General features: G+C 45.0%; 1 protein-coding gene across 3 annotated transcripts in view; it reads right to left on the bottom strand.

Moving 5' to 3' along the window:
- Positions 1-1,808: 1,808 nt before the first annotated feature.
- Positions 1,809-14,784, bottom strand: part of itprid2 (ITPR interacting domain containing 2) — a 61,341-nt gene continuing 48,365 nt past the window's right edge. For all 3 annotated transcript variants that reach the window (XM_029702516.1, XM_029702517.1, XM_029702518.1), the window contains 9 exons: positions 14,013-14,073; positions 6,336-8,413; positions 6,057-6,131; positions 5,755-5,882; positions 5,418-5,562; positions 5,063-5,128; positions 4,347-4,790; positions 3,575-3,694; positions 1,809-3,449 (listed from right to left, as the gene is read on the bottom strand). In XM_029702516.1, the coding sequence (XP_029558376.1) occupies positions 3,587-3,694; positions 4,347-4,790; positions 5,063-5,128; positions 5,418-5,562; positions 5,755-5,882; positions 6,057-6,131; positions 6,336-8,413; positions 14,013-14,073 (3,105 nt within the window). In that variant the 3' untranslated portion in view covers positions 1,809-3,449; positions 3,575-3,586. The remainder of the gene's footprint in view (positions 3,450-3,574; positions 3,695-4,346; positions 4,791-5,062; positions 5,129-5,417; positions 5,563-5,754; positions 5,883-6,056; positions 6,132-6,335; positions 8,414-14,012; positions 14,074-14,784) is intronic.

The following is a 14,784-nucleotide window of genomic DNA, read 5'->3' as shown; positions in this document are numbered from 1 at the left end:
TATGTATTGTTTGCCTTGGATTCCAATATTCCTCTAGCCTGATATAAATCAAATGTACAAAGATAAATAAATACATAATAAATAAAATGTTTGGGGGATGGTGTAGTAGTCTGCAAGGGCTGACCAACACTTTTCCATTTCAGTAAGGTGAGGTGGCAAAACCACAACAACATACTGACATGCCAACAGTCCTCAATGAGGAATTTGATAGATGTGCCCTAAATGAGCCATTTCTCTGTCTGGCATCTGTCTAGGAATGGCAGAGGATCCAAGCTGGAAAGAGATGACACAAAACACAGTACACTGATGTAATGTTCACACCAAGTCCTCTAGTTTTCCAGGAGTCAAAGTGCTGTCCACAGTAAAACCATATAAAGGAAAGCTCTGGAGAAAATTAATAACCTCAGCAACACAGACCTGTTATTTACACCTCGCCAAGTCAGACAGCGACACACAAACAGGCACACACTGGACCAGTTTGTGGCTAGCACAAATGGCACCCTTTTCCCTATGTAGTGCACTACTTTCACCAGAACCCTGGTCATAGGGAGCCATTTGGGATGTAAACCTTAGTGCCCACATGTTGGGACAGTATGTTTTTGCACTGCTGTCAATAGTGCCCATTTATGCTCTGAGGTAATTCTGAGCCACTAAACACCTACTACCTCTGGAGAATTAAAGGCAGGGGCTGGAGGTATGGAGCAGGCCAGACAGGTGACTCTGGGTGCCACTGCAGTTCAGCAATTAGGGGGAAGGTGATGTTATCAGTTGCATGTTAGTCTGAGCTTGACCATAAGTACAGATAATCTACAGGTATGCATTAAGCACCAAAAAATATCAACATACAGTACCAGTCAAAAGTTTGGACACACCTACTCATTCAAGTTATTTTTTTTTAAATATATTTTGTACATTGCTGAATAATAGGGAAGACATCAAAACTATGAAATAACACATATGGAATGATGTTGTAACCCAAAAAGTGATAAAGAAATCATATTTTAGATTCTTCTAAGTAGCCAGCCTTTGCCTTGACAGCTTTGCGCACTCTTGGCATTCTCTCAAACAGCTTCACCTGGAATACTTTTCCAACAGTCTTGAAGGAGTTCCTACATAGCCAACAAGTTCTCAGCCTACTTTTCCCTCACTCCAACTCATCCCAAACCCATCCCAATTGGGTTGAGGTCAGGTGATTGTAGAGGCCAGGTCATCTGATGCAGCACTCCATCACTCTCCTTCTTGAAAAATATCAGTGAAACAAAAAAGAGCATGGGAAGAGGGGTTTTGATGTACCTGTACGATCTATTGAGAAACATCATTGAATCAATTAATAGAATGTGTGTGTAAACTTCCAATGACCAACTCTACCAGCGGTTCATTCTCCTCCATTCTAGAACCACTAGTACAATAGCCTGGTCCCCTGTATCAAATCCCAGAACACCTCTTTTTAACCACAACACACCTGAGAGCCCTACAATATGCGCTCTTGCACAGAGCCAGGTTACCATGGTGATCACAGGCTACATTGGATTTCTCTGCTATCAAATTAAAGTGGTTTTATTTTTAGTCATAAACAAACATTTGAGATGGACGCTGAACAGAGGAGCACACTATGAAAACAATGCTATCAACTCAGCATTAGTGTAGCTTAACTGAAACAGCGGCTTTATATATTTGGCTCTATACATTGTATATTTGGAGACGTCCCATGCTTTCAAAATACCTTTTAGAATCCCAATCCCAGATGCAATCTGCTGAAAAGCCATTTAAAAGCAAAAATATACCACAAATAAAACCACTCCAAATCTATTGAAAATAAATACATCTTTATTATTTGCTATAGAGACAATCCCTCATGCATCCCAAGATAAAGATAAACAAAATCTGGTTAAAAAGAAGCTCTCCATTGGCAGGAAATAGCCACATATTGAAATAAATCAGTTAGTAACAATAAATCATTTTGGAAAACAATATAATTAAACATCTGTGATAAAATAAATGTCTGTTTCATCTTATAATTACAAATCCAGCAGGAAAATACAACATTATAATCCTCACATTTGAAATATAATATACTCATAAATACACAATGATTCTGTCCATAAGTATGAGCGGGAACAATAGGCTCTATTGATAGTTCTACCAGAGTCTATCAGATGAGATAGACGGTTCATTCTACTCTCCAGTTCAAGACAGCAGTCTCTTTTACAGTATCTCTTTCCTCATTCCTTTAAAGAAAATATATCAAGACAAATACAGTTAGTGGTTTTAACATCTGTTTAAGATAAGAAATACAGTTAGGAATGTGAATGTTTTTTTTGTTTGTTTTTCACATGAGACAGTTTTCTAACAAAAACGCGTACATCTGGATCGGAGGAAAATGGACTGAAACAGGGAGAGACTGTTTCAATAAGAAACTCTCATTTCGTTGAAAAATGCTTTAAAACGTTTTCCATTGTTACCCTAATGAACACGACCCAGGACAAAAGTGTGGAATTAATATAATGCATACACTTGTCTTCAAGTGGTGCGTTTCAAAAACAGTAGTTTCTACTATTGATCTTTTCAAGTTCAGAGACAGTGAAATGTATTGCACAGTTAGTTCTAGACCTGGGTGCAAAGACTATCTGAGCATGCCTGGATTCATTCACTAATATAGAAGTCCCAAAACAGTAAACCCCACCTATCTGACACTCCTGGCAGGCAAGAGCAAATGCTCAAAGTACTTCAAAGACTTGAAATAGTATTTGAACCCAGGTCTGGTTCATTCCTCATAGAGGTTGCATTAGAAGAGGGCATGGTCATTTACAGCAGACACTAAACTCCCATACAACCATTATCATCAACCAGGCCTTAAGTCTCCTCAACCTCGGTCATCTTTCACCTTCAGGACAAGACATGCACTCTGACCCACATCTACGTGCTTAAATACAACCCATACACAACGTCAGAATCATAGCATAGGCCTAACGTAACATAACGTCACAGACAGCCAGGGTGGAATTGGGGAAAAAAAATCCTAGAATTAACCTTAAACACATTTTTGCATGTCAAAATGATTTCATTTTGGGTTAATGTTCTCATGATTTTTTTTTTTTTTTTTACAACAGTTATTAGTCTTCAGCAAAATAAACACACTAAGTAACATTCTGTGTTTGAAATTGGACCGTTAAGACAGAAGAGAGTTCACAATAAAAGCAAATATATAGCATCATTTGTGTCTCCCAGGTTACCAGGTATACGGGTGTTAAGGCACCAGCCACCGTCACACTCTCTGAAGTAGAAACCATAGAAATATAATTCTATTCCTATGGTAGAAACACAGTGTTAATGCATCTGCCATTATCTCTGGAAATAGTTGAAACAGTGTTAAGGGGTTGTTGGGCTGTTCAGTGCATGGCTTCACCAGTGTTCAGGTTGGGTAGACTACACCAGGCCTCAGCGTTCAACTGCAAGGGAAAACAACATTCTTTTAGAAATAGAAGCACCTGCCAAGGGGTATAGGTTGAATTGGAACAGGTCGATCCGGCTCGAAGAACCGATTTATACAACTAATGAATTAATGATATAGGACCTGTCGTCATGTTCACAGCGGATATTCTCTGGTCGACACAGGTGATCGTCGTGGAGACACGGCAGCTAGGAGCTCATTGACTATTTCCTGTCGGATCTCATCAGCTAGACTCTCTTTAATCTAAAGTGGGGAGAGAAGGTACAGAGATGGAACGATGTTCAAACACACAAATACTATGTTCACTCAAAATACAATTCAAGGACACTAGGGAAAAGTCAATTTCCTGTAGGTTTGATATCTTAAACATAATGGAACACTGTTATTTATTACATTTCTATCTGCAATGTTCTGAAAGTTTCACCTCACTGAATACCAGGAACATCCTGTACTGAGAGGTGTCAGAGAACAGAACTGAGAAAGAACAACTCTCATCCCTCAGAAGTACTGGGACACCACCAGACAGTTACATCAGGCCACATGGCTAAGACATAGCCAACAGGATTCAAAAGTTCCAAGTTTCCTTTTGGACCTTTAAAATGTGCTCCATTTGTCCCCTGCCAAGCTCTTAAAATCAGACCAGTAAATTATTTTTCATGAGTAGAACCGTCTGTCAATAGCTACGTAATCACCTCGTCTGTCAGCAGAAAAAAGTTTGTATCCATATCAGCCAAGGACATAATAAAACATGTCCTGGACATTGAAGCAATATTGGCATTCCCTATTCAACAAATACTGTAGGGCAAGGCCAATTTGGGCAGTTCAGGTAAGGAAACTTCTTAATGTTCTCTACTATTCAAAAACAGAAACTAAGATAACTTTCGGTCTCACAAACCTCCTTGATGAGCTCCTGTAGATGGGGGTTGTCTGCTCTTCCTCCTCCTCCTCCTCCTCCTCTCTCTTTGCCCCTCTCCTCCAGTAGGTGAGGGTCTACAGCTGCTCTCCCTCCTCCAACCTCCTCCTCTCCGTCTTCAGGACCTTGCACTGGCAGTGCCTGGTCTGAGCACTGGGATGCCCATGTGGCAGCACCAGGCCGCGGAGGGGGTGCCGGGGTGAGGGAGACGGAAGCCCGGTACATCCCCGTCTTCTGGGGACCTGGGAGGGACAGGTACGGGGTGTGGGATGGGCCAGGGTGACGTCCAGAGGACCTCGTTGGACTGGCTGACCTGGAAGAGAGGCCTGAGCTGGGGGTGGGGGCCATGCTAGCTCCACCCTCTGCCCTGCCCTCGTAGCCCAGCTCTGTCTGCAGGTACAGCTGCTCCCTCAGCAGGTCCGACATCTGGAGGGAGAAACCATACATGTCACACAGTGAGGAAAGAAGTGTGACAACAGTAGAACCATAAAATTACATTGACTAGTAAAGACATTCCTTTTCAAGTCAATGCTCTGATGGGTTGACCGGCAGCCATTGACAGTACCAATACTAGGAAGGATGTAAAAACATTCATTTTTCATTATATTTCTATGAATAGAGCACACACCCTTAACAGGAGGAACAGTCTAGAGGAATGACCTAGAAAAGAACAGCCTAGAGTCAATGCAGGTACTGACCGGCTCCATAGCTCTCAAAGCAGAACTGTTAGACAGGCTGTCCATGCTGTGACCTCTCTTCATACCCTATAGGAGTAAGGAGAGAGATATCAACAACACTAATGTTACAATACAGGAGAGGAGGGGTAGGTGATGATATTATGGGTGGCTAAACAACAAACACAATAGTGGTGACGTTCATGTAGCCTGATGTCAAATGAGAAGAACACAGAGAAACCCACAGTACTGGTGCCAAGCGGAATCAGTCATGACAAACCATTTATCAAACATGTTTAGGAGTTGAGAAAAGAGACAGAGAAAGATGGTATCCGCCTGTGATGTGCCTGTGTTTCCAGATGTAGTTCCAGGTACTGACCATGCTGTGGCGGTAGAGACTGTGCTGGCTGGCAGAGCGGAACTGCTCGTTCAGGGTCAGCAGCCGATCCTCCAGCTGGAGCTCTAGTTCCTGCAGCTCCTGTCTCACTTCAGACCGTAGACCCTGCAGCTGCTCCGCCTCCTGCCTGGCAACCACAAACAGAGATACCACTGTTAACACTGTCTGCCTGCCTGGCAACCACAACAGACAGATACCACTGTCTGCCTGCCTGGCAACCACAAACACAGAGATACCACTGTTAACACTGTCTGCCTGCCTGGCTATCACAGACTATGCCAACATCCGTGTGCTAGCCAGGGTAGGGCCTCTAGCCTACCTCTCGTCGTGACTGAGGTGCTGGTAGACTAATGCCTGTTGTTTCATCAGGGACAGTTCCAGATCCATCATCTGAGTCCGGAAGACATTCAGACTCCTCCTCTTAGCCTGCAGCTCCTGGAGAGAAGTCTGAAGGGAGGAGGAGGGGATGTAGAAGAGGAAGAAGATGACTGTCTGTTGTCAGACACAGAGATTCTCCTTTATCCTAACCCACATGAGACACACCCACAGGGAGGTTTGAGGACAGGATTGGTAATCATTCATTTCATTTGTTTAAGAGTGGCAGTTCAGCTGAGTGTATACCTCATACAGTGGCTGGGCAGGTCTCTGAGGGTTGAACATGTCGGAGGGAGTGTCTGCTCCACGTTCTGATGAATTCTTGAGGGCAGAGAAACCATAGATAAAACACTTAGTCACTGAAACTGTTTGCAAATGTCTGTTTGAATTATGGGTGGGATAGAAAGTGAAACAGCATAAGATTAATCATTATAGTGCTCACGTCGGAGACGAGTTGTTAAAACTGCAAAGAGCCTTGCAAAAAGTTGTATAACACCTATGTAGTTTGTGGTTGTTTTGTCTCACCTGAGCCAAGTTCTGCACAGTTCCTCTGATGTTGTGAAGGACCCTTCTCAGTTGCATCTCGGTGGTTGACAGGGCTGGGGGAAGATGGGAGGTTGTAGACATCGGGTCATGGGGGTAGGGGATCAGAGGGTGGTGGCCCAAGAATGGAGTACTGTATGGTCCTCCATAGGGGGCAGTAGAGAGATGAGGCAGGTTGGAAGGTGTGTATGAAGGGTTAGAGTAAGAGCTATGGGCAGTATAAGGATTGTTGCTGTTTAGCTCGTTGTAGGACCCACTATAGGGGTTACCGTTGTAGTTATGGTAAGTTGAACTGAAGGGGGCACTAAGGGGTGGGGTGTTACAGGAGGAGCTGTACAGGGAACAGGGGAAGTTGTGTGGAAGGTTACCCATGTTGTTAGTGTAAGGAGCACTATAGGCAGGACAGTTAGGGGCCACATGATGGGGTAAGGTGGGAGCTGCGTGCTGGGGAAGGTTAGGTACACTACCATATGGATGAGTAGGGAGGCTATGGAGGGTGTGGTGGTGGTGGGTGGAGGGCTGATACTGGAACAAGTTGGGGACACTGCCATGGGGTAGGGTGGGACTATTGTGGTGGGACAAGTAGGGATTAGGGTTGCTGTATTGGGCTAGGTTGGGGACACTGCCATGGGGTAGGGTGGGGTTGTACTGGGCAGGGTTAGGGGTGTTGTGCTGAGCAAGGTTGTGTTGAGTAAGGTTAGGTTGATTGTGTTGGGCTAGGTAGTGCTGTGTTAGGTTGGGGTTGATGTGCTGGGTGAGGTTAGGGTTATTGAAGTGGGCCAGGTTACGTTGGGTGAGGTTAGGGTTATTGAAGTGGGCCAGGTTACGTTGGGTGAGGTTAGGGTTATTGAAGTGGGCCAGGTTACGTTGGGTGAGGTTAGGTACGCTACAGGTGCTCCAGGCACGGTGGTGCTCCCCCAGAGGCCTCTCTCCCCACTCTGGAGGGGGGCTGTGGCTGTGCAGTGAGACGGTTGAGCGGGTCAGGTGGCGGGGGATGGCCAGGGGGTAAGGAGGCACCCTGCCCTGAAGGCCTCTCAGTTCACCATCTCTTTGTAACCCGGGGCCATGTGATAGCTCGGTCCCTCTGTTGATAATCAAGGTAGAGCGGCAGCCGTCTCTCCTCTGACACTCATCATCCTCCACAACCTCCTCCTCTTCCACGATGGACCCCACCTCCTCCTCCTCTTCTGGGGTGTATTGGTAGGAGAAGGCTGGCTGGGTGCAGTGCCTGACTGTACCCTGGCCAAACTGGATCCTGACAGAGGAGACCACACGGGAGGGGGTGAGGAGGGAGGTAGGCAGGGATCGGGACCTCGTCAGGGGGGCTCTTCTCCTGAACAGATCCCTGGCTGTCAACTTCCCCTCCATCCGGTGACCCTGGAGGCCTGAGGATGAGGCCCTCTGCTGGGCCCTGTGAAGGGCCCCTTGGACCCTGGCTGAGGCACCTAGGCTAGGGCAACTGGCGCTAGGGCTGGGGGTTCTGGCTTCCATCTCCAACCTGTCAGGCACACCCTCCCTGGCTGGGGAACCAGAAGAGCTGCAGTCTGGGGCAGGGGCCGGGATGGAGCCACGGTCTTCTGTAGAACCAGGATCAGCCTCCACGTGAGGCTCAGCAGTACGGTATGTCTCAGGAGTTGACTGAGGAGTGTCAGAGGCATGAACAGAAGCAGCTTTCTCAGCAGTGTTACGCTTCTGGTCCTGCTCTGAGTCTTGGGCCACCCCTCTGTCTCCTTGTTTAGGTAACTGATGGGTGGTGTACTGTGGCACCTCCTGTTGCTCCTCCTCCCCATTAGGGCTCCAGCTCCTCCTTCCATCTGCCACAAGGTGTTTCTGTGGGACAGAGGGAATCTCCTCCTCCCCCTCCTGCAGCCTCCCAAAGGCAGGGTGTTCCAGGGCTAGAGGAGTGGTCCCCTCCCCAGCGTGAGACGTCACTGTGGTCTCACTGTCACAGCTGTCAGAGCTCTCCTGTACCTTTAGATAGTTAGCTGAGCCGTCAGTAGAAGGGTCCTCTGCAAAGCCACTACTGTCTGACTGCTGGCTGGCTGTTCTTAGTAGTTGCTCTGTAACGGACAGAGGGAGGGAGACAGAAAGTGAGAGAGAGTAAAAGGAAGATGTCAGAGTGTAAGAAGGACCATCAATCTGGGTTTAAACAAAACAAATCATTTAACATTTCAGTGTAGAGTCAAACATGTGTTCCATCAGTATATTTGCAACACAGTGAGATAACACACTTATCCCTCTATAAAAGGGTAGACTTGATCAGCTCCAAATCAAATTATATGTCACATGCGCCGAATACAACAGGTGTAGACCTTACAGTGAAATGCTTACTTACAAGCCCTTAACCAACAATGCAGTTAAGAAAATAGTTAAGAGTAAAAGTTAAAAAATAACAATAAAAGAGAAACAAAATAACAATAACGAGGCTATATACAGGGGGGTACTGGCGGTACCGAGTCAATGTGTGGCGGTACAAGTTAGCTGAGGTAATAGTTAGCTGAGGTAATTTTCAGCAGTCTTACGGCTTGGGGGTAGAAGCTGTTAAGAAGCTTTTTGGACCTAGACTTGGCGCTCCGGTACCACTTGCCGTGTGGTAGCAGAGAGAACAGTCTATAACGAGGGTGGCTGGAATCTTTGGTAATTTTTAGGGCCTTCCTCTGACACCGCCTGTATAGAGGTCCTGGATGGCAGGAATTTTGGCCAAAGTGATGGTAGTGCGTACTGCACAGTACCTCTGTAGCGCCTTGCAGTCGGAGGCCGAGCAGTTGCCATGCCAGGCGGTGATGCAACCAGTCAGGATGCTCTCGATGGTGCAGCTGTAAAACCTTTTGAGGATCTGGGGACCCATGCCAAATCTTTTCAGTCTCCTGAGGGGGAATAGGCATTGTCCTGCACTCTTCATGACTGTCTTAGTGTGTTTAGACCATGATAGTTTATTGGTGATGTGGACACTTTCAACCTGCTTCACTACAGCCCTGTCGATAAGAATGGGGGCGTACTCAGCCCTCCTTTTCCTGTAGTCCACTATCATCTCCTTTGTCTTGATCACGTTGAGGAAGAGGTTGTTATCCTGGCAGCACACTGCCAGTTCTCTGACCTCCTTCCTATAGGCCGTCTCATCGTTGTCGGTGATCAGGCCTTCCACCGTTGTGTCGTCTGCAAACTTTAATGATGGTGTTGGAGTCGTGCTTGGCCACGCAGTCATGGGTGAACAGGGAGCATAGGAGGGGACTAGCACGCACCCCTGAGGAGCCCCCGTGTTGAGTTTCAGCGTGGCAGATTTGTTTCCTACCCTCACCACCTGGGGGCAGCCCATCAGGAAGTCCAGGATCCAGTTACAGAGGGAGGTATTCAGTCCCAGGGTCCTTAGCTTAGTGATGAGCTTTGAGGGCACTATGGTGTTGAATGCTGAGCTGTAGTCAATGAACAGCATTCTCACGTAGGTGTTCCTTTTGTCCAGGTGGGAAAGGTCAGTGTGGAGTGCAATAGTGGGATTTCTTATAAGCGTCCAGGTTCGAGTCCCGCTCCTTGAAAGCGGCAGCTCTACCTTTTAGCTCAGTGCAGATGTTGCCTGTAATCCATGGCTTCTGGTTGGGGTATGTACGAGCGGTCACTGTGGGGACAACATTGTCGATGCACTTATTGATGTAGCCAATGACTGATGTGGTATACTCCTCAATGCCATTGGGTGAATCCCAGAACATATTCCAGTCAGTGCTAGCAAAACAGTCCTGTAGCGTAGCATCTGCGTCATCTGACCACTTCCAAATTGAGCGAGTCACTGGTACTTCCTGCTTTAGTTCTTGCTTGTAAGCAGGAATCAGGAGAGTAGAGTTATGGTCAGATTTGCGAAATGGAGGACGAGGGAGAACTTTGTACGCCTCTCTGTGTGTGGAGTAAAGGTGGTCTGGTTGCACATGTAAAATGCTGGTAGAAACAGATTTAAGTTTCCCTGCATTAAAGTCCCTGGCCACTAGGAGCCCTGCCTCTGGATGAGCATCTTCTTGTTAGCTTATGGCATAGAGCTTGTTTAGTGCGGTGTTAGTGCCAGCATCGGTTTGTGGTGGTAAATAGACAGCTACGAAAAATATAGATGAAAACTCTATTTGTAAATATTGTGGTCTGGAGTATAGTGATCCCATAAAGAGCAGACCCCTGAGGCTCTACATTGTAATAGATTATCATGGTCAGTCGGAAAAGAAACATGCTTAGTGGTTATACAAGGTTTTATCTACAAAACGGCCCTCTGTTTTAGATGGGTCACCCACTTGTAATGGATTGTCACAGGACCAATGTTCTTAGAAATAAAAGCTAAATTAAACTTAATTCAATAAGCATAATGAAGATGCATCCCTAAATATCTACCCTCTTCCCTGACTTCACTAATCTAAAACTTATGCTACAATTCATTATCGGTGAACAGAACTGGACAGGAAAGACCTGTGTCTTTTGTACAAGTATTTTACGTATAAGTATTTTTGGTCTAAAAGGCCACTATGGAACATTTCATCAGAGTACACTGAAGCTAGAAAATGACCTGAGGTATTTAATTACCTGCCATAAGAGACAAAAAGGTATTGAATATTTGAGAGATGGGTGATTATGACCAGTTAACTAATTCTACTGACGAAGCAGAGAACATATTGTTTATATGTCATAACGTGATTATTCATATTAGTGGACATCCACTATGGAAAGTTCAGTAACACTTTACATTCATCTAAACAGGTAGAATGCTTTATGACTTGTTAGAAGCATGTATGAGCCTCTATACTAGAGGTCGACCGATTATGATTTTTCAACGCCGATACCGATTATTGGAGGACCAAAAAAGGCCGACACGGATTAGTCGGCCGATTTTTTTTATTTATTTGTAATAATGACAACTACAACAATACTGAATGAACACTTATTTAACCTGTTGTGGCTAGGGGGCAGTATTTGCATGGCTGGATAAAAAAAATGTACCCGATTTAAACTGGTTACTACTCTTGAGAGAGAGAGAAGATGCATATAATTAGTATATTTGGATAGAAAACACTAAAGTTTCTAAAACTGTTTGAATGGTGTCTGTGAGTATAACATAACTCATATGGCAGTCCAAAACCTGAGAAGATTCCATACAGGAAGTGCCCTGTCTGACAATTTGTTGTCCTTCAGTTGCATCTCTATCAAAAATACAGCATCTCTGCTGTAACGTGAAATTTTTCCATTGGCTCTCAGAAGGCGCCAGAAAGTGTAATGGGGTGTCTGCAGTCTCTGGACGAAGTACAGCAGCTCTGTTTGTGAGTGGTCAGCCTGGGAACAGTGAGACTGAGAAGCGCGTTCAAGAGAATTCTCAATTTTTTTATTTCAGCCTTTGAATGAATGCAACGTCGCCCGGTTGGAATATTATCGCTATTTTACGAGAAAAATAGCATAAAAATTGATTTTAAACAGCGTTTGACATGCTTCGAAGTACGGTAATGGAATATTTAGATTTTTTTTGTCACGAAATGCGCTCGCGCGTCACCCTTCGGATAGTTACCTGAACGCACGAACAAAACGGAGGTATTTGAATATAACTATGGATTATTTGGAACCAAAACAACCTTTGTTGTTTAAGTAGAAGTCCTGGGAGTGCATTCTGACGAAGAACAGCAAAGGTAATCCAATTTTTCTTATAGTAAATCTGAGTTTGGTAAGGGCCAAACTTGGTGGGTGTCAAAATAGCTAGCCGTGATGGCCGGGCTATGTACTCAGAATATTACAAAATGTGCTTTCGCCGAAAAGCTATTTTAAAATCTGACACAGCGATTGCATAAAAGAGTTCTGTATCTATAATCCTTAAATAATTGTTATGTATTTTGTGAACATTTATCATGAGTAATTTAGTAAATTCACCGGAAGTTTGCGGTGGGTATGCTAGTTCTGAATATCACATGCTAATGTAAAAAGCTGGTTTTTGATATAAATATGAACTTGATTGAACAAAACATGCATGTATTGTATAACATAATGTCCTAGGAGTGTCATCTGATGAAGATCAAAGGTTAGTGCTGCATTTAGCTGTGGTTTAGGTTTTGGTGACATATATGCTTGCTTTGAAAATGGCTGTGTGATTATTTTTGAGAGGGTACTCTCCTGACAATCTAATGTTTTGCTTTCGCTGTAAAGCCTTTTTGAAATCGGACAATGTGGTTAGATTAACGAGAGTCTTGTCTCTAAAATGGTGTAAAATAGTCATATGTTTGAGAAATTGAAGTTATAGCATCTTTGAGGCATTTGTATTTCGCGCCACGCGATTCCACTGGCTGTTGACTAGGTGGGATGCAAGCGATATGATTTTTCAACGCCGATACCGATTATTGGAGGGCCCAAAAAAAAGCCGCTACCGATTAATCGTCCGACTTTTTTATTTATTTGTAATAATGACAATTACAACAATACTGAATGAACACTTATTTTAACTTAATATAATACATCAAAATCAATTTAGCCTCAAATAAATAATGAAACATGTTCAATTTATTTTAAATAATGCAAAAACAAAGTGTTGGAGAAGAAAGTAAAAGTGCAATATATGCCATGTAAAAAAGCTAATGTTTAAGTTCCTTGCTCAGAACATGAGAACATATGAAAGCTGGTGGTTCCTTTTAACATGAGTCTTCAATATTCCCAGGTAAGACGTTTTAGGTTGTAGTTATAGGAATTATAGGACTATTTCTTTCTATACCATTTGTATTTCATATACCTTTGACTATTGGATGTTCTTGTAGGCACTTTAGTATTGCCAGTGTAACAGTATAGCTTCCGTCCCTCTCCTCACCCCTACCTGGGCTCGAACCAGGAACACATCGACAACAGCCACCCTCGAAGCATCGTTACCCATCGCTCCACAAAAGCCGCAGCCCTTGCAGAGCAAGGGGAACAACTACTCCAAGTCTCAGTGCGAGTGACGCTTGAAACGCTATTAGCGCGCACCCTGCTAACTAGCTAGCCATTTCACATCGGTTACACCAGCCTAATCTCGGGAGTTGATAGGCGTGAAGTCATAAACAGCTCAATGCTTGAAGCACAGTGAAGAGCTGCTGGCAAACACACGAAAGTGCTGTTTGAAAGAATGCTTACAAGCCTGCTGCTGCCTACCATCGCTCAGTCAGACTGCTCTATCAAATCATAGACTTAATTATAACATAATAACACACAGAAATACAAGCCTTTGGTCATTAATATGGTCGAACCTGGAAACTATCATTTAAAAAACAAAATGTTTAGTCTTTCAGTGAAATAAAGCCTTTTTGAAATCGGACAGTGTGGTTAGATTAACAAGAGTCTTGTCTTTAAAATGGTGTAAAATAGTCATATGTTTGAGAAATTGAAGTAATAGCATTTCTAAGGTATTTGAATAACGCGCCACAGGATTCCACTGGCTGTTACGTAGGTGGGACGATTTCGTCCCACCTTCCCTAGAGAGGTTAACTGACTTGCCTAGTTAAATAAAGGTGTAAAAAAAAATAATAAAGAATTATAATAATAATCGGCCACAATCGGTGTCCAAAAATACCGATTGCTATGAAAACTTGAAATCGGCCCTAATTAAATCGGACATTCCGATTAATCGGTCGACCTCTACTCTATACTGTGTTATAAGGTATATAATATGCAGGCCAGACTCACCACTGCCAGCTCTAGAGGTGCTGTGTGTCCCAGGTAAAGCCTCATCCTCATTACTCTGGACCTGAAAGACACACACACACAGAGAGAGAGAGAGACGCACAGAGCGAGAGAGAGACGCACAGAGCGAGAGAGAGACGCACAGAGCGAGAGAGAGACGCACAGAGCGAGAGAGAGACGCGCGAGAGAGAGACGCGCGAGAGCGAGAGAGAGACGCGCGAGAGCGAGAGACGCGCGAGAGCGAGAGACGCGCGAGAGCGAGAGACGCGCGAGAGAGAGAGAGAGAGAGACGCGCGAGAGAGAGAGACGCGCGAGAGAGAGAGAGACGCGCGAGAGAGAGAGAGACGCGCGAGAGAGAGAGAGACGCGCGAGAGAGAGAGACGCGCGCGAGAGAGAGAGACGCGCGCGAGAGAGAGAGACGCGCGCGAGAGAGAGAGACGCGCGCGAGAGAGAGAGAGAGAGAGACGCGCGCGAGAGAGAGAGAGAGAGAGAGACGCGCGAGAGAGAGAGAGAGAGAGAGACGCGCGAGAGAGAGAGAGAGACGCGCGAGAGAGAGAGAGAGAGAGAGAAGCGCCGAGAGAGAGAGAGAGACCGAGACCTCGAGAAGAGAGAGAGCGAGAGAGAGAGAGACAGAGAGCGAGAGAGAGAGAGACAGAGCGAGAGAGAGAGAGCGAGAGAGAGAGAGACAGAGCGAGAGAGAGAGCGAGAGAGAGAGAGACAGAGCGAGAGAGAGAGAGAGAGACAGAGCGAGAGAGAGAGAGAGACAGAGCGCGAG

This window comes from Salmo trutta, chromosome 20 (assembly GCF_901001165.1).
Source record: "Salmo trutta chromosome 20, fSalTru1.1, whole genome shotgun sequence".
In the NCBI taxonomy this organism is placed as follows: domain Eukaryota; kingdom Metazoa; phylum Chordata; class Actinopteri; order Salmoniformes; family Salmonidae; genus Salmo; species Salmo trutta.
This window is presented reverse-complemented; position numbering and strand designations above follow the sequence as displayed.